Source organism: Sphaerodactylus townsendi, linkage group LG05 (genome assembly GCF_021028975.2).
Source record: "Sphaerodactylus townsendi isolate TG3544 linkage group LG05, MPM_Stown_v2.3, whole genome shotgun sequence".
Taxonomy (NCBI): Eukaryota; Metazoa; Chordata; class Lepidosauria; order Squamata; family Sphaerodactylidae; genus Sphaerodactylus; species Sphaerodactylus townsendi.
In genome coordinates, this window is record NC_059429.1 from 112,351,868 (window position 1) to 112,372,766 (window position 20,899).

The 20,899-nt window shown below is 41.9% G+C and overlaps 1 protein-coding gene across 1 annotated transcript in view; it reads right to left on the reverse strand.

Annotated features, from left to right (window-relative positions):
- The window catches only part of SULF2 (sulfatase 2), a 158,646-nt gene that overhangs the window by 83,174 nt on the left and 54,573 nt on the right, over nt 1-20,899 (reverse strand). Inside the window, exon 3 of the mRNA XM_048496285.1 lies at nt 19,642-19,881. Within this exon, the coding sequence (XP_048352242.1) occupies nt 19,642-19,881 (240 nt within the window). The remainder of the gene's footprint in view (nt 1-19,641; nt 19,882-20,899) is intronic.

Genomic DNA, 20,899 nt, shown 5'->3' on the forward strand with positions numbered 1-20,899 from the left:
AAGTAATAAAGAGTGGGTGTATCCAGAGGCATGAGCCCTTGGGTGCCCACTATAAGAGCTAAAGTGTTCTTGGGTCTTGACCTGCGGTTTATGTCTTATGGTCTTGGACAAGGTGGCCCACTAGACTGAGAAGCAGCCCAAGATAAAGCTGTGTGGTATAGTGGTTAACAGTGGCAGACTCTAATCTGGTGAACTGCATTCGTTTCCCTACTCCTCCACATGAAGTCCACTGGGTGATCTTGGGTCAGTCAGTTTTCTCAGACCTCTCTCAGCCAATAGGAGCAGGCAAAGGCCAACCATCTCCAACGTCTTCTGCTCTTGGTCGCCATCAGTCAGCTATGACTCGAGGCCATTTCCCATCATCATTTATTTTCTGTATTTTGTTTTGATTGCATTTTTGTTGTGGTAAGCTGCTTTGGATCCCTTTTGAGAGGGGGGAAAAACTGGAGATTGAGCATCCTAACTAGTGAACTATTTTTATTTCAGAATGGTCTGCCCATGGTGAGAAGCCAGCAACCATTGTCTCCGATAGTGGCTAGCACTACCTGCAAAATGCCTTTCCATCCCTGTCACGGTTGCTGCTGTGCTCACTCACCCAGCTTCTTCCTGGAGGAACAAACATCAGCATAGCAATAAGCATCAGCAAACATGGCTAAGGCACACCGACCATCATGCAAGAATTCCAGGAACTTTGCAAAAAAGATAAGCATAAAAACTTCTCAGACGGACAACAAAGCGGCTTAACCGTTAACCAGCTTCCAAATTTAAGCTGAGCCAGAGGTGTGCAAACAAATTCCATTCCATCACTCTGACCATTAAAGTCTCAGTGTTTTGCCTTTAGTTGGGTCACCCACACTGGTCAGGCTAAATTTACAATAACAATGAACAAAGCAAAACTGTTGTGATGGGATTGAAACAAAAATCTTCCAAGAGAGAACTGTGCAAAGCAAAACCCTTGCTCAAATTACTTTGCTTTCTAAGCCACTTCCGATATTTAGAGAGCAAAATGCAATCCACAGTAACATAAAGGTAAATGAGTATTGGAGTAGATTTCTCCTAGTGTCCTGGTATCCAGAGATAATGGATTCTGATATTGATTCTTATTCACAGTGGCAGGATTGTACATAGCAGTCTAAAAATTTTTTGTGTAGCTCCACTATGTTATATCCAGGCGCAGCTGTGTTTGACACTGTCTCCACACTTTCTGCATGAAAAACCAGCTTAGACTCAGCAACTTAAATCCTGTAATTGGACTAGCTACAGACCACAAGTCAGTATAATTCCTTCAATTGTGAGTAAATTATGCTTATCAGAAGCTTTAGAACCAAAAGCTGTACATGTGCAAAGCGGCAACAAGTTGCAGCTGACTTACAGCAACCTGTAGTGATTTCAAGAGCTGGCTTGCCACTGACTGCTTGTGGACTTCTGCTTCTGCGAACTGACAAGGTTAGTCTAATCTGGATCCTACCTATCTGACTACTGCTTGCCAAGGTCACCTGAATTTTTTACTTGGGTGTCAAAATATGCTACACATTTTTTGTTCTTATTTCTGGATTCCATTACACACCTCCCCATCCTTACATCTTAGGCCCTTTCCGCATGGGTGGAATAGAGCACCCCAGGGACGGCAGAACGCCGTCCCTGGGGAAGCATTCACACAGGAGGCGCTGCTGCTTTGCAGCAGTGCCGTCCTGGCTGCCCCGGAGTGGCGTGAAGCTGGCACTTTAAACCTTGTTCATTGAGTGAGGTTTTTGAAACATGCCATCTTCTTGCTGGCACAGTGCAAACCTCACCGCTCAGAAGATGCCGTTTTCCCCTTCCCCTCCATCAGCATAATTTATGCCGGTGGAGGCTCGTTTCCGTGATTGTGCGGAAACAGCCTCAGAAAAGCCAGTATATGAACACATATGAAATCACATCAGTTTTGCACAAATGTCCACAAGTAATTATCAGTTTACTTCTGGTGATTGCTATTTTTAATCTGGAAAGAGCACTGTCCCCTTCTCTAGACCCTGGAGAAGGGTAAGGGATCTCTATAGTAATTATAGAGTCACCTGAGCATCTCCAAAGTCAGCTTCACTTCCTACTCCAAGCTTGAAAGACCAGCTGGGATCTTTACAGTCTTGTGCTAATTCCAGGAGACCTTTAGAAAGCAGTGAGATCCCTGACCTCTTTCTGAGTTTCTGAAGCTCAGAATAATAGGGTTGCCTCCCGTTTCTCATACACAGCTTGAGCTGGGTGGATGTGGGGACCTTGCCCTGGCCTTTCCACAGTCACACTGTAACTTGAATGTGCTCCGAAACTATCCAAGCTGAGGAAGTTGTCACAGAGATCAATCTCTCTCTGAGGGATGAGGAAAAGTTGGTGGTAGACATCTTGGTTACTAAGGCCAGCCAAAGTTTATGGACTGCTGGTAAAGGTAGTCCCCTGTGCAAGAACTGGGTCATTACTGACCCGTGGGGTGATGTCAACATCAAGACATTTACTAGGCAGACTATATTTAGAGGGTAGTTTGCCATTGCCTTCCTCAGTCTTCTGTACTTTACGCCCAGCAAGCTAAATATTCATTTTACCAACCTCAGAAGGATGGAAGGCTCAGTCAACCTGAAGCCAGCTACCTGAAACTGACTTCCATTAGGATCGAACTATGGTTGTGAGTGGAGTTTGGACTGCAGTACTGCAGCTTACCACACTGTGCCATGGGACTCCTATTGGCTCTTGGTACTGCAATTAATTCTTTAGAAATTCACTGGCTTGTGTCATTTTTCATTTCTTTCACTAGGCTTATCTATATACTACATTTGTATATATATGACATTATATATTACATTCCCCTTTCTTCTATTGTGCAATTCAAGGTGGCTTCACATTCCAAGAAGGTTCTCATTCGGATCCTGACCAGATCTAGATCTGCGGCTTAACTCTGAGCAAACTGTTTCCAAGCCACACTCTGGAACCCTTAATGGTGCTGCCTTCCCATATTATTTGTTCATATTTTCTCAGTTCAATCTCGTATAACAAGTTACCTGAAAATAAAAGCTGCAAATTAGAGAAAAACAAATGTAATCAATAGTTTCAGAGGGTAGCCATGTCGGTCTGCAGCAGAACAGCTAGATTTGAGTCCTGTAGCACATTAGTGACCAACAAGATCTTTGGGTATGAGGTTTCACAATGCTTCCTTCATCAGATACAAGTAGGAACTTGCATGTATTATTTGTATCTTCAAAAGGGAGCTCTGAATATTAAAAGCTCTTTCCCTGAAAATCTTGTTGGTCGCTAAGATACTACAAGACTTAAATCTATAGTTAATAGACGACTGTTGCCCATGACAACTTACAGTGGCCTGCATATGGCTAAGAATTCTCTTTTTGGCCCCTTTGCTCACAAAAAGTTTGATGATTGAACTCTGAGAGTTCACCCAAACTCATCAGCTTATGCTTTATAATCACGCACACATATATACACACATACATACACACCCCTAGAAAAACAGAAGCCATTCTGTTCTGGTAAGCAATAACTTAGAAGAAGTATTAGGAAAAACATGGGCTTATAGATAAATAGACAAAGGAAACAGTATAGTCTTAACAAACCTAATTAAGAGAAACCTCCCATCTATTAAGAGACCGGCTGGCCCTAACCACAAATATTTCACTCCTCTAGAAGCTCTTTCAGACAGCAGAACTGTAAGATTCTACAGAGACATTTTAAAGTTGCTTCTTTCTGGAGAAAACTGGGGAAGAAACACAGACATTTATATTCTGCAAAAAAATGGGGTTTTGAAATCCAATGTTGTTCAGTTTTCTCTTGTTTGTCCTTCATTACCACAAATGCATGCTAAAGGTATTTATTTATCATTACTTTTTATAAACCAAATTTCAGTTTCAGTACATGGAGGCCAAGTTGAATGTGAAGCAAAGACAGAGCGAAGGAAAATGGAAGGACCAAGATAGAGTAGCATTAAATTAGGAAGTGTTGGGAGACTATGAAATCAAGAATGCTATACTGTTAATTTAAAAACCAACAGCAGCCAATAAGAGAAGAGGGTGTGGAGAGAAATTTACATAGCTTGAATTGCTAGCTAGGGTAGTTCCCAGGAACTTCTGTCTCCAGACTGGAGCCAGCAAAGGGTGAGGCTCATTGATAAGGATTAGGATGCTTAACCAGAGAGCTATTCTTCCAATACATACATTTGAATATACTGCAAAGCTTCTATATTTCTCAATAAATAGGTGTAACCAATGTGTCTGTTTTGTCACTGTGCCTGTTGCGAACAGTAGGTACCAAGGGTTTGTGTGAAAGGAGCCATATGGCTATTAACATTATCCCCATTGGCCTTTTAACATCATTAAAATATGTTTGCTTCAGAATGGTTGTATCAAGGAGACTTCAGCAGCAGCTCCATAAAAGGATGTCAAAACAAGACCAGGAATGGACAGGGGCATACACAGCATTATCAACGAAGCATATTCTTAGTCTGTTAAAAATGCACATCATTCCCTTTAGGAAATCTATATTATGCTTTTGAAAAGGTACAACCTCAATAATGTGATAAGATTAAAAAAAAATTTTTTTAGATCTAAATCTAACATGGAAAGCTTTTGACAAACGCACAAATAGTCCGCTTAGGTTTTTGCTGTTTTGAAGACTGCAAGATAAGAATCCCATTTTTAAAAAAATACTAAACTAAATATTACTTCTTGGCTGAAATGATAAATCAATACGAGGAAACATTATTCTTTAAATGCAGGCGCTGGCATGCTGTCAGAACAATACATTTCCCCAAAGGGGGAAGAATGGAAGGAAAGGCCATTTGGATAATTTAAAAATACATTGAATACAGATATCCTCAGATAAAAAATAAAGAGGAAGGAGAAGGAAAAATAGATTTATAATGGTTTGTGGATGAGGAGGAGAACATTTGGTGTCTGTGATGATTTTCTGGCTTCATTTCACAGCTATCAGGTTGGAAACAAAGGCAATAGTTCAAATAGTCTAATTGTGGCTATTTTTTATCATGTTTCATTATGTCTGTTTCAGGCACGATGAAAAGAGCAGGCTAGGGTACTTGTGTGAGAGATGGATTAAACAGGGTTTCTTTTGAAGAATAATATCAACTTTCCTTCACAATGTTATAGAAACACAACAGTTAATCAGAACAGAGAGGCAGTTTACATCTTTTTCTGAGGAGGATATGACGCTCACTGACAGCTGGTGTGGCACCAGAGGGGAGGGGCTAGTTCTGGAGTGAACATTCTGAGTAAATAACCCCTTCCCCCCATAAACAGTAAACGTTCTATGCAAATTAGGCATCATGGCTTTTCCCAACAACTGGAAGGACCAGCCTTCCATATTGTTCAGCCTACCAGTTAAGATCTTCCTTACAAGGCCTGTCCTCTGTGACCCTGACTGGAGATGGTTTGCCATTGCCTTCCTTTGCATAGCAACCCAGGACTCCCTCAGTGGTCTCCCATCCAAGTACTAGCCAGGCACAATCCTGCTTAGCTTCTGAGGTCTGATGAGATCAGGCTAGCTTGGGACATCCTGTTCAGGGTGCTTCTATATTTTTAGCAGAAGCTCATTTCATCTGCTTCAATGACCGTCCAAGGACACAAGTATTTTATGATCCCATGTCAAGGTTGTCCCATTCCCCCCCAATCCTTTCTGCAGGATGAGCCCCTCATGCAGCATTCCTACAAAAGGGAACCTTCTGAGGATGCCAAATTTCCTCTAAAATTCTCCCTGGTGATTAACACTTTTGTGCTGAAACTGCCAACATATTTATTTGATGCTACAACAGTCTTAAGAAACTGGTCTCATAATACATTACGGTAAAAGTCAAGCTCAATAAAAGACTGCCATATGGTTTTACTGATCTCTAACCAGTTACTCTAACCAGCAGATTAAAAGTTGGGTGGCTGTGATTGGCACTCAGGAGTCACTCATAGGAGTTACTAGAAAGGCCATCCTTGTACCGAACAAAACATCCCATTCTTAATTCAGCATGGAATTCAGGCTTTCTTTTTATGGTATATACGGTATATTTGATATATGGTATATATCAAAGTTAAGCTGAGAAGTCCCAGTGGGAAGTGATCCGGTTTTAGTGGTTAAGAGTCAGCATACGAAACTGTGACTCAGAGACCAGAGTCCCTATTCCTGTCTCTGACATTTTACAACCTTGGGTAACCCATTTCCATCATTTGTTCTTCTTCTGTTTGACTTCGACCAGTTTCTGCTTCTGTACAATAAACCACTCGTTGACAGAAGATGTTATTATAATAGTATCATCAACTCTTTTCGGGCACTGTTAGCAATGATTGGTCAGCTCAACTGCTATGGTACTCTAGAGGTTCACCAGGAAGAATTTGTATGGTGTTTCTAATCAAGGTAAACAGCCCTAATTATGCTTGCATATGATTTATATATTGTTTATGAATTGTTTATTCATTGTAAAAATATAATACAGTGGCTAGGTTTAGACATCAGTACAAAAGCAAGGTTTATTTTAACCCTGGTTAGCTTCTGAAAACAGTTTTGGCTCATAAACGATCACTCAGATTCTGGCTAGTCTTGATAAGTGATGGATTCATAGCTTTAATTTTCTTCCCCAAAGACAGCCAGCTGGCATTTTTTTTGCTAGGAATTCTTTGGCCTGCATTCTTCTGCTGGGGAACAAGGCAAGATTAATCCAGAATATCCATGTCCACATCATTCAAAACCATCATTAAATCTGGCAATAAACTAGGCTCAAACCACAGTTTCAGATACTACTCTGATGTACCATTGTTAATGGAGTGACTCACATTCAAATTATTGTTCTAAACATATTTGTATAATTAAAACAATGGTAAACTAAGACACAGATGAACACATATGAAGTTGCCTTATTCTGAATCACACCACTGGTCCATCGAAGTCAGTATTGTCTATTCAGATTGTCTCAGGCAGAGATCTTTCCTATCACCTACTACCACATCATTTAACTGGAGATGCCAGGGACTGAACCGGAGAGCTTCTCTGCCACTGAGCCACAGCCCTTCCCTCTGCCTGCACAAGCCACTGCGTTAAAAAAGGAGCAAGAAAGATACCACACTCTGTCCCACATAAAGATGTTCAGTCAGTTGAGGTGCAGCGATTGAGAAAATTGTGCGCTTCCTCATTAGAATATAGTCCCAAACAAATATGAGAATTATCACTCATTTTTATGCACTGCCTTTGTCAAAACCATTATTTTGTGCATTATTGAACATGGTACTTTGATACCAGAGCACTGATGCCAAAATGTATTTGTTTACTTTCAAACGGATGCGGGGAGGAGGGCTAGGTAGGCACTTCCCGAGTCAGAGCATTCTACAACAACGAGGGTCTATCATGCTTTGTTCTAGGGTGGAGGAATATACAATCTACTAAAATCTTTATGTGAACAGCGTATAGTATTTTACTCCTGCAGTTGGTCATGTGAATGATCCACCCCCAACATCACTGCAGGATGATCACTGTGAAAAAAAAGACTGTCTCTCTGTCCATTCAATAGCAAGGTGGTCAACACATTTACTACCTCAAGCAGAATTTAATTTTGGCTGGGAGACTGCATAAATATCTGTTCGTTGTCATGAGTTCGTTTGTCTGCTGCTGTTTTTGCAGCACCCCCCCCCCCCCCCCCGGCAGGAACATCTTATTTCTGGACTTTTCTCAAACACAACCCCAGCCAATCAGGAACCATGCCGAACACAAGTGAGTGGATTGGATCCACCATAAGCACCAGGATAATAAATCTCTCTCCCCCTTCCCCCAGAAGCCATGTCTAACCCCAGGAGGTTGCACAGAAAGAACCAGGAACAAGGAAGTGGTATGTTGCCACTTTGGTGGATTAGCTCGGCTGGGGACACTTCGCAGCAGGATGATCTCGTTCAAACAAAAACCACAGGAAAAACCCACTGCAAAGCAAACAGCTGCAGGGTAAGTGCTCCATGTATAAATGGCCTGTGTTACACAGGCAATTGTGACATAATTGAGGTTAAACAAAGCCAGTGGAGAGTAAAGGCTTCCCAGAGCAGCCACTTCAGCGATCTCAGACAACTGCATATTGTTACAACAGGTAGCCACAGACTAAGAACATAAGAACATAAGAACAAGCCAGCTGGATCAAACCAGAGTCCATCTAGTCCAGCATTCTGCTACTCGCAGTGGCCCACCAGGTGCCTTTGGGAGCTCACATGCAGGAGGTGAAAGCAATGGCTTTCTGTGGCTGTTGCTCCCTAGCACCTGGTCTGTTAAGGCATTTGCAATCTCACATCAAGGAGGGTCAAGATTGGTAGCCATAAATCGACTTCTCCTCCATAAATCTGTCCAAGCCCCCTCTAAAGCTATCCAGGTTAGTGGCCATCACCACCTCCTGTGGCAGCATATTCCAAACATCAATCACAGGTTGCGTGAAGAAGTGTTTCCTTTTATTAGTCCTAATTCTTCCCCCCAACATTTTCAATGAATGCCCCCTGGTTCTAGTATTGTGAGAAAGAGAGAAAAATTTCTCTCTGTCAACATTTTCTACCCCATGCATAATTTTATAGACTTCAATCATATCCCCCCTCAGACGTCTCCTCTCCAAACTAAAGAGTCCCAAACGCTGCAGCCTCTCCTCATAAGGAAGGTGCTCCAGACTGGGCTGTGATTATTTGTCACTAAGTACCATGAATGAGGAAAAATGAAACTGGACTTTCTGCCTCCTTTTCCTCCTCTTGCAGCACACTAAGCCCACAAGTCTGCTTCTGGAGGACACAGAATGTCCACAAACAGGTGTCTAAGGATGAAAAGCTGTTTGCCAAACTAGCTGTTCTTTGGCTTGGGTGGTCAGATGAGTTAGGGAGAGAAGCCGTTGGTCATGAGTAGTTGGGGGTGATTCTGTGTTTTTTTTAAAAATACTTACATTAGCACATTAGCCAAAAGGAATACAAAGAACAGCTTTTCCAAAAAGATCAAATATTTGTACCTAAGTATTAAAGAGCAATCAGTCACCCATACCCTCACATCTATCTTTCCCAATCTCATCCTCCGATTTAAATGCTCTCTACTAGAAAGTGACGTACGAAAACTGAGAAACAGAACATTCATTCTGTAAAATGTTTATACAAGGAATCTTTAGCAGAGTCAGTTTCCGACACTGAGGAATCACTGTTGCAAGAGGCCTTTATTTTCTCTTCCATTCTTTTGGCCACATCCTCTTAATCCAAGAGCATCATTGGCCTCTTTCTTTACAGGCTGATGACTCATTGAGTGGCAGATCTTCCACAGACTAATCCTTCAACTAACTTGACATGTTTATAGAAATGTCCTTCCTGCCCAACTTCCCACAGTATCGAAATGACAGCAAAGTCACAAAACACTCTTGTAGGGGTAGGGTTGTTGTAATGCAAGAACTTGCTATCAGTATGGAGCAATCTTAATATTTGTCTACAATGTGGGCATTTTCCAGATAGCAGCTGAAATCATGCAAAAAGAGCGCCCGGAGAAGTATTTTGTTGTCAACAGCATTTTGTTGCTCAACAGCAACAAGGCCCCTTCTGCGCATGCAGAATAATGCCCTTTCAATCCACTTCCAATGCACTTCGAAACTGGGTTTTACTGTGTGGAATAGCGAAATCCACTTTCAAACAATTGTGAAAGTGGATTGAATGTGCATTATTCTGCATATGCGGAAGGGGCCCAAGAGAGAAAGTTAAGGCTCGCTTCTTTTGAGTTTGCTGTATTGTGCTCTGTGGTCTGCCCTAGAAGAACATGCTCTTCAATAGATCCACAATATTGCTGCAAGGGCTCTAAGAAGTGGCCACCACAGCATTCATTACGCATTAGTGTTGGTCCACATTTGTTGGTTGCCCTGTTGTTTCTGTGTAAAGGTTTGGCATCACATGATTTAGCAATTTCTGATCAATTGCCACATGATCTACCAGTGTTTTGGCTGATAGTACCCTATTCTTACTTTAATAGAAGTATGAAGGGCTGAACTTTTTTAGTTTTGGCTCCAAACCTTGGAATACCCATTGCATGGGCTCTAAGCCTAGCTCCTTTCTTCTTGACCTTCAAGGAATGTGCAAAAGCTATCATATTCTGTAAGCCAAGTGGTATTTCTTTTCCCTTTTGTTTTCATTCTGTTCTACTTAGATTTATTTGCTTATTTTTTTAATCAATTGTTGGTTTTGTGTTATTATTGGCTTTAGTACTACTGCAGTGCTAGTGTTGATTTCAGTCACGTTTTATTGCTACGATTTCATTGTGAGACCTTTTGTGGTGGAAAGTGCTGTCCAGTCATAGCTGACTTGTGGTGACCCCGTCGGGTTTTCCAGGCAAAAGATGAATTAAGCTGGTTTTCCATTCATGACTTTTCCAAAGCATCTGTGGACTTATTTGGTGGCCTTCCATTCAAGTACTAACCAGGACCTATCTTTCCTAGCTTCTGAGATCTGATGAGATTGGGCTGCTAGTCTGGGCCATCTAGGTCAGGGCATTTTAGAAAAAGGATTTTAGATGTGAGGATTTTAGACGGTTGCTATTTCAGATGTGTATATTGTAACATATCAAAACTTCTAATTTTGTACACTACCATTTTTATGGTAAAAGCACAGGATTCATATTTTTTAATAAATCACGAAAGAAAGTGTTTCATCACACTGTTTCCATTCACTCCTACCATTTTCCCACTCTGCAATGCATGGAAGAATTCCAGTTATGCTAGTTTACTTGACCACACACATGATGGCACTTTTCCAACAGCATGAGCTGCAGTAAGAGCAATATGGAATCTGGCTAAAGCTGCATAAATGTGGGTATTTCGACCATATTTTTTGCTACCACAAAAGAACTGCTACAGTGCAAATAAAAGAACAGGTTAATGATGATCCTTCACCGCAAAGAAAAATAAATCCACAAACAGCAACCAGAAAAGGGCTTAGGGAAAGTGGATTGAAAGTAGAGTTGGAAAGAGTGTTAGGAGACACATGACAAAAGAAGCACTTTCTCCTTGGTAAGTTGTGGTCACAAAGCTGACTTTGTAAAAATAAATACATGGTTAAATGCATCTGGATAAACAAAAGATATTGGCTTAAAACAACAGTTCATGTAGAAGTCATAACAGGTCGGTGTGGTATGTTGAACAGAATATTTCACTTACAAGGAGGCCTTAGTTGAAGGAAGTCCTGCTCAAATATGAAGATCAATCCCCGGTATCTCCAGTGAAAAGGATAATTTAGTAGATGATGCGAACGATCTCTGCTTGAGATCCTGGAGAGCTGCTTGCATTCAAGCTATATGGCCCTCTATCCCCACATTAATATCTGATAATTTGGATTAAAAAGTAATTTTACACGGGTATGTGGCTTAAAGTAACACATTACAATTTTGTAAACTGGCTGCTTTTGTTTGCTTTCTGCAATACATGTGTGGAACTCAAACCTCTCCCCCCAAAGAAACAGGAATTTAGAAGCAAGAAAAATGAGAATGGGGAAAAGTCTGCTCTGACTTCACAGGCCTGGCACAGGGACTGATTTGGGTAACAGTCACAGTAAACAATACTGTCCTTTGTACGCCAATAATCTGACTCAATATACAGTAGATTCATGTGCGTTGTTTTGAGGGTAAATCGAAATCACCTCATGTAAACCACTGTGGAGATCTTTGGAGGTAAATATAAGATAAATTTGACCACAGAAAAAATTGTTTTCAAGAAGACAGAAAGAGATTTAAGAAAATGTAGCTCTCAATATATACGGTATACTCACACAAAACCCTTCATTCTCATTACAGTCTTTGGCTATTTCTGCACAGTGGCAGGAAACAGCTCTCCACCAGCATAATTCTGCACAGCGGCAGAAAACAGCTCTCCACTGGCTCTCCACCGGCATAAAACGTTCTTGTGCGGGCAGCGCCAAAGTTGCTATAACCCTCAGAGGTGGTTCCGCATGAGCAGCCTGCGGGTCGTCCTGTTCACCTACCTCTCCTCCCTGCGCAGCTCTGGACGGCTGGAGGGACATGCCCATGCTGCCCTCTGACCTCCGGGGGTTGGAGGGCAGCATGGGCATGTCCCTCCAGCCATCCAGAGCTGCACAGGGAGGAGAGGTAAGTGAATGGAAAACCGGAGGGGTCAAAAGCAGCGCCTTCATGCTGGTGCACTTCGTACCGCGCCGGTGTGAAGACGCCACTTTTGAAAAAAACTCACCCAGGGAACGAGTTTCAAAAGTGGCGTTTTCGTGCTGGGTGGGGGTGGGGGTGAGAACGGTGCTGTTGCGATGCCAGCTGTGCGAACAGCGCCCCAGGGATGGTGTTTTTACTGTCCCTAGGGCACTGTTTTTCAGCTGTGCAGAAACAGCTTTTGTTCCATCACATTGTAGTTTTTGCAGGTTTTTACATAAACCTGAAAAATCTCTTTACCAGAAGCCAAAGTGGGATGAACATGCACTTGTAATCTGTCTTTCAACCTGCCACTAGCTCTCTGAGGAAAAACCCAAATAAACCTTTTGTCTTTCTCCAGCCTTAATATTTTTGATGGGTACTTAGCATTCTCTTAAGACTGAGGAAGCTACACTTCTAGATCAGGTTTGCGTACAGCAAATATATAGAGACACTTGAAACGTGATGCAAAGGATCCATGTTTGGTTCTCCAGATACTGACTGAGCTGAGAAAACAACTGCTAGGGATTTGGAGAAAATGATAGGGCCATGGTGCCATAATTTACAATCTCCCCAGTATCATTTCCACCATTCCCTTGCACAACATCTCCAATACTGCATTTTGAGGATCATTTACATATTTAGTTCTTGTAACTGCAGTGCAGTGTAGTGTAATTTAGATGGTAACATCTAAATTAGACAACTGCAACACACTTTACACGGGGCTGCCCTTGAAGAATGTCTGGAAGCTACAATAGGTGAAAAATGATGCAGCCAGAATTGCAAATGGAGTGGGTCATAGGAGCCATATCCCTACAGTCTTATTGTGCTACCCTGACTGCCAATTGGCTTCCACCTAAATTTAAAGTACTAGTATTCACCTTACAAACCCTACACAGCTTGGGGGCCACACCTCAAGAATATCTACTCTCACATGAATTTACCCATCCACTTTGGAAGATCTACCTCGCGTGCCCCAGCCAACTGAGGCTAGATGGGTGACAATCCACGAATGGGCCTTCTTGGTCATGGTATCAAAATTATGGAATTTCCTTCCCAGGGAAATTTGACTGTCCCCTTCTATTATTATCTTTCACTATTTGTTTGTTTGTTTGTTTGTTTGTTTATTTATTTTTTAAATTTATAGACCGCCCAATCCCCAAGGGGCTCTGGGCGGTGTACAGCACTAATCTATATACAATATAAAACAAGGGTCGCAATAGTGACCATATACACTAAAATCCATTAAAACCATTAAAACCATTTAAACAGCGGTCTAAAACAATAACAATAGTAATGGCGTCCCATAACCCAATTCCTTTCTAGCAGATGATGATGACATTACTGTTCTGTTTAACATTCCCTCACTGATTCTCACTGACTGTCCTTCTTGTTCATGTGTCTATAATTACATAAACACACACACACACACACACAAAACTTATATGTATATATAGGTATTTTTATATGCCATTAAAGGTTAAAATGAAATGAAATGATATAGGTATTTTAACATGTTTTAATGTTTTTATTGTTCACTGCTTGGGGGGTAGAAAGGGAGCCTAACAATGTTTTAAACAGATCCATATCTACGGATACCAAAACTGATTATTTATTTACAAAATTTAAAAATATCGGGTAGAACTTTGCCTATAGATTTCAGCAGCTGGACATCAGATCTAACAAGATGCCATTTTGTTGAAGTAAGTGGCCAAAAATTTACTAGGATCTGGGAGATTCAGGTTCAAATGTGCATGAAGCTCGCTGGACGACCCGGAGCCAGTCACTCTGTCTTCCAGCCTTACTTATCTGACAGTGGGTTGCTGTGAGGATAAAATAGAGAAGGGAAAACAGTTTATACCTGATATGTCAGGGTAAAATGTATTAAACACCTTGACCTTAATGGCCCAGGCTATCTCAATCGTGTCAGACCTTGGAAGCCAAGCAGGATCAGCCCTGGTCTGAATTTGGATGAGAGACTACCAAGAAAGCCCAGGGTTGCAGAGGTAGGAAATGGCCAACCATCTCTGAATGTCTCTTGCCTTGAAAACCCTACAGGGCTGTCATAAATCAGCTGTAACTTGAGGGCAGTTTCCATCACCACCAACAAACTAAATAAAAGTACAAGTTCAGCAGTGTCTGAGGAGAAAGGACGAGAGGTTAATGGATGGCTCAGATGTTTTCCATAGTTTGCTGTTGTGGACTCACTCACTTATGTCAAATCAAACAATATAGCGCTATGAAGTGGATGAAATGAGACAGGCAGGCGAGCGAGCGAGAGAGAGAGAGAGAGAGAGAGAGAGAGAGAGAGAGAGAGAGAGAGAGAGAGAGAGAGAGAGAGAGAGAAACTAATAACTGAGGAGAAACCCAGAAAACATAATGACCGAGAGTAACCACTTACAGTATGAACAGGCCAAAGTGGGAAAGGAGAACAAGGTAAGGGTTTCCCAAAATATCCACCTATACATTTCTTATGTGGGTCACCAGTGCCTTCAAGGCCAGGATCCCAAAAAGACAGGAAATGGGGAGGATGTAAAAAGACATCATTGTGAAGACAAGAACAAAAGAAAGGCAGTGGCTAGGCTGAAAATTAAAAGCAATTGAATCCAAAGAACATTCCATTTCCCCATGTGCACCTGTTCCTCTCCACATCCACATGCTAAAAATAAACTTCAATATATCAGTTGCTGTTGCTCTCTTTGGCTTCAAAAGTTCTACAGCTGGTTTAAGTTTCTTTTTTCTTACTCTAAAGCTTCCGATCAGTTCTTTAACACTAATGGGGAAGAGGAATGGGGATTGATTCTCATGAAGCATCCTGATTCACACCTCTTTGGAAATGGTCAAATTAGACAGTGGGTGGGGTTTCAGGATGGATCTCATCAGGGGTATGAAGTCATAGATACCTCCCTACAAAGCAACCATTTTGTCCAGGGGGTTATCTGTAGCCTGGAGATTATCCATAATTTTGGGAGATCCCCAGGCCCCACGTGGAGGTTGGCAACCTTATGACAAACTCTTCCTTACTGGTGAATTAAAATACACAATGGTCTTGTTCTAGAGCAGGGGTAGGGAACCTTTAACACTCAAAGAGCCATTTGGACCTGTTTTCCACGGGAAAAGAAAACACTTGGAGCCGCAAATAATTTTTGACATTTAAAATAAAGATAACACTATATATAGAGGGTTTTTTTTACCTTTTACTCCGCTCATTCTGAGAAGCACATGGATGTGCTCGCCCTGCTGCCTGCAGGGCGGGCAAGGATGAAGCCGGTGGCTCGGCCTCACCGGCCACCGGGAAAGGGCCCACCCCGCTCCAACGGAGCGGGCGAGAGGGGAAGCCCGCGGTGCGGCCCAGCCGACCGTGGGCAGTTCGTGTGCCCATCCTGCTGTCTGCAGGGCGGGCAAGGATGGGGCCGGCGGCTCAGCTTGTGGAGCCACAGTGCAAGGACAGAAGAGCCGCATGCGGCTCTCGAGCCGCAGGTTCCCTACCCCTGTTCTAGAGATATGCAAAAAAAACGTTCAAGGAGTGCTTCTGCCATAGCTAAGTGCTGTGCAGTTTTAGTATCTATTGATTTTTGATGGCTGCATATGTTCTCTGAGTAGATGACAGAACGCTTCCAATTGCTAACACTGATTTGACTTGCACATAAATTCCCAAAAGATATCCTAATTGCACTCAGCATTCTCCTGGGACCATGGACCTTTGTTCACCAGAAGAGGTTGCAGACTTCAGCAGGGTTATTGTTTTCACTTCACGGTGACAAAGGAAGAAAATGGAAATGGCATGTGTCAGTAAAATGTAACACAGATTTCATGTTGGGGGGTGGTGGTGGTTGTATATTACTGGGTCCTAATTTACTGTGAATCTTTCCGTATAAAGCAGGAATAAATTAGTGTTTTAGTTCATCTGGTAATACCGGTGGTTGTTTAGGGGCTTTATAGACTGGGTGACTGCCTGTGTAATGTCTTACGTACAAGTAAAATATGCTTTATTGTCTCTATATTATCTTGGAATTTGCTTGAGTTGAGTATGATGATGATAATATGAATGCAATTTAAAAAATAATGAATATAAACAAAGCGCAATGCCGATTATTAAACAAAACAGGGAGAGCTGAATGTCTGATTTAAGTTTGTATTTTTGGGCCAGCTGCAAGAAATCTGAGCTGACTTTCTGTTCTGCTGCAGATATTTATGTTGGGAGTGGGTCAAAGGCATGAGTCTTTGGTGTGAGCTGGAGGACAAAAGGCTAAAGGCTCCTGGCCCAAGACCTACACCCTATGACCCTGTGAATTGGACAAGGCCAGCTGTTGTGCTGTATGTATTTTTACTTTGCATGGTCATCTGAATTATACAGTTTATATATTTTTTCTAAATCACCTCAAGTCCCCACAGTGGCACTGGCAAGAGAAGAGGAATATCAGTGCCTAAGAAACAAATTTATTCCAAACTACAGCATGTTAATACAGTTCAATGCAATTAATTCTGAGCCATATTTCAAACATCTCCTTAACTAGAAGGTACAGTTTTTCACAACTCAGTTTTAGAATGTTCCAGCAACCATAACTAGCAATAGCAGCAATGTAATAGTCCATTATGTACAGAGGTGCTAACTTAAAAACAGGGTGTTTGTTGTCTATGGTATATCTTGAGGGCTTCAATAAATTAATACCCCTTTGCAATAAAATAAAAGGAAATGGTAACACAATTGGGAGACCCCACTTGCTTCAATTTATTTGTCTTCGGACTAATTTAGGTGTTTATCACAGTAGGGGAAAAACTGGGAAATTGCTTAGTTTTTCTGATGGCAGGTTCCTTCAGTCTGGGAACCATGTACAAACACCAAGAGAATATAGAAAATATAGCTTCTGCATTCACATTTAAATTGCAAGAACACCTTGAGACTCTAGTCTAGTCAGACAATGCTATTATTCCACAAAGCCTGAAATAAATCATTGCCAGCCACCCAAACAAATAGTAGTTAATATAAGCACCAATATAAAAACATGTTCGCTCAATGTCACTATTCATTTAGGGTCAGCTGTATCTGAATGTCTAGTAAGCAGGTTTAATTACAATGTACTGTCTTAGAGACTGATATCCAAATTCACAGACTGCAGATATTAGATACACCAAAAAATGCATTCATTTTCCATATTTAGTGGTAAGCTGTGGTGCTGCCATCAAAGCTCTGATCACGACCTGAGTTCGATCCCAATGGAAGTTGGTTTTAGATAGCTGGTTCAAGGCTCACTCAGCCTTCTCTCATTCTGAGGTTGGTAAAATGAGTACCTAGCTTGCTGGAGGTAAAGCGTAGAGCAGTGGTTCTCAATCTGGGGGTCGGGACTGCTTTGGGGGTCGAACGACCCTTTCACAGGGGTCGCCTAAGACCATCAGAAAACGGTCTTTTTATATTTTATATATACCAATTTTATGGTTGGGGGGTCACCACAACATGAGGAACTGTATTAAAGGGTTGCGGCATTAGGCAGGTTGAGAACCACTGGTGTAGAGGACTGCAGAAGGCAGTGGCAAACCACTCCATAAACATAGCCTGCCTTGTAAATAGCATGATCTGATGTCACCCCATGAGTCAGTAATGACCAGGTGCTCACACAGGGGACTTCCTTTACTTTTTTCGTATTAAAAATGCTCAAGGTTGGATGATGAAAGGCATTTCTACAAAGTAACCACTGGCTTCTTCCATATCAAAATAGATGACTGTAGGGAATTAACAATGGGTGTGGTTCCTCCTGGGCATGTACGAAGCAGAGAAACTAGCAGTGTTTCTGCTCCTTATTTCCCATGTTATCCTCACCACAACCTTGTAAGGTAGGTTGGACTGAAAGTGTGACTGGCTACCCCCAAAACATTATGGCAGAGTAGGAATCTGGGCCCTGGTCTCTCAAATCCTAGCCCAACACTTAAACAGCTACACCTCTCCTTGTGTAATCCTAAACGTGTATACCCCCTGATGTAGTCCTTACTAAGCATACTTAGTAAGAATGCCTAAGTATTTAGTGCTGGACTATAGCATTTTCAATCTTGAGATGCAACTTCTCAGTTAATTTGCAGTACTATCCATTGGGAACTCGAGCTATGTAAACAATGTTTACATTGTCAACTCAATGCATGGCAGCTGTGAAAAAGGCAAACTCTATGCTGGGGATAATTAGGAAAGGAATTTATAATAAAACTGCAAAGACTGTCATGCCCTTATATATGAAAAGGCCTTGCGTGGTGTGACAGCTTGCTTGAATTACAGTTCTGGTAAGCCACATCTCAAAAAGGACATTGAAGAGAGAAAAAGTGCAGAGAAGGGCAACGAGGATGATTGAGGGACTGGAGCACCTTCCTTATGAGGAGAGGCTGCAGCGTTTGCGACTCTTTAGTTTAGAGAGGAGACGTCTGAGGGGGGATATGATTGAAGTCTATAAAATTATGCATGGGATAGAAAATGTTGACAGAGAGAAATTTTTCTCTCTTTCTCACAATACTAGAACCAGGGGGCATCCATTGAAAATGCTGGGGGGAAGAATTGGAGTCCTAATAAAAGGAAACACTTCTTCATGCAACGTGTGATTGGTGTTTGGAATATGCTGCCACAGGAGGTGGTGATGGCCACTAACCTGGTTAGCTTTAAAAGGGGCTTGGACAGATTTATGGAGGAGAAGTCGATTTATGGCTACCAATCTTGATTCTCTTTGATCTGAGATTGCAAATGCCTTACCAGACCAGGTGATCGGGAGCAACAGCCGCAGAAGGCCATTGCTTTCACCTCCTGCATGTGAGCTCCCCAAGGCACCTGGTGGGCCACTGCGAGTAGCAGAGAGCTGGACTAGATGGACTCTGGTTTGATCCAGCTGGCTTGTTCTTATGTTCTTAATGTTGAAGTGGTGGAGTTGCATAAAAGCATTATGGTGCCCTTGTGCACACCCTATTAATTGTAACAGAACTTGTGCAGGAGAGTTTCCTGGTGGATTTGTAGCCCATGTCACAAATTCGGCTCCCAGTCAGAACCCTTTATGACACCCAGTATCCAATTCACCACACCTCATTATAAGAGAACATTTCCTCTTCTGTCCCAACAACTGATGTGATATGTATTGAATTAAATGGAGCAAAGGCCATTTGTGGGAGAGAAGGTGTCATGGTATATCTTGATCTTGTCAGATCCTGAAAGCTAAACAGGATCATTACTTGGAAAGTCAAGGAAGACTCTGCAGATAGCTCCTCTGCTTCTCACTTACCTTGAAAACCCTTTGCTAGGGTTGCTATGAGTTGGCCAACGCTTCTCACACACACACACACATGAACGAACAAACAAACAAACAAACAAACAAACAAACAAACAAACAAACAAACAAACAAACAAAATTCAGGCAAGAACAAGTCAGGAGGAGACACGCATGACATTCCAGATTTCAAGGCAAGAGGCAAGTAAAGGGAGCTGAGTAACTCACAAGAGACACTGCTTACCTGTTCTGTAACCTGTGTTATTGAGGTACACGGCAAAAGTGCGGATTTCATGCTGGGCCTGCCAGGATGGAGAGGAGCAGTTTTCATTGTTGGTGTAGGTGTTGTGGTTGTGGACATATTTCCCTGTGAGAATAGAGGAGCGGGATGGGCAGCACATTGGTGTTGTCACAAAGGCATTGATGAAGTGAGCCCCTCCCTGTTCCATGATCCTCCTTGTCTTATTCATCACTTGCATTGAACCTGAGGAAAGGGAGAAGAAAAAAAGAATATCACATGAAGAAAGATAAAGAAACTGCTTTTGTTATCTCATCGGTTGAGGGAATCGTCTGTAACATGTTAAATTCAGTAAACACTAGGCAAAAGAAACCACCTCATGATACAATGAGAACAATGATGTTAAGTGGAAAATGCCATTTAGTAGAGATATCAGGTGGGATCCTGCCTAAAATTTCTGCCTGTGAAAGGAGTGTGTTTTGGGGATTTTCACCATTTCCCCTTCCTGTTGCAGACCTTTTGATTCCCCACAAGCTATCCCTGGGGGATCCTCCATCCCTCAGGAGCAACATTTCGGGGGGCTATGATGGGGACACAGGGAAGTCACAGTTCTTCAGATGAAAACTTTTCCATCCATGGAAATTTCAGGTGGGATCTGAATCATTATATTTCGTTCTGTTTCTCTAACGTGTCAACGGTGTTGCACAAAGATTGGTTGGAGGGGTCATCTAAAGACTTAAAAAACTCTTCCATGTTAACGTTATAAATCTAGGGTTTAGTTTTCTTATCCTGAGAATCAACTATCCTGCCCTCATTACCACTCATAGCCCTTCTCAAGGAATTTAGAACCTAGAACGGCACAAAATAATCAGGCTGTAAATTCTAACATTGAGGTTAATTCAAAGATCTGGTTTTGAACACTTTCAGTACAACCCAAAATAGACTTAGGTTCTTCTAAATCTATTTAAAGTCAGTGGGACTTAGGAAGGGTGTCAATGCTTAGGATGAACTCTTCAGAAAAAAAATGGATAGCAAGCAGTGGTGGGATTCAAAGGATTTAACCACCGGTTCCAGTGGTGGGATTCAAATAATTTAACAACTGGTTTTATACAAACACAATTTTAACAACCGGTTCTGCTGAAATGGCGCAAACCTGCTGAATCCCACCACAGATAGCAATGCCTGTCATGTGTATTGGGTACAAAATTTCTCACTAAGGAAAGGTCTGATTAACTTTTCCTGAGATCTTAGGATGGGCCTAATG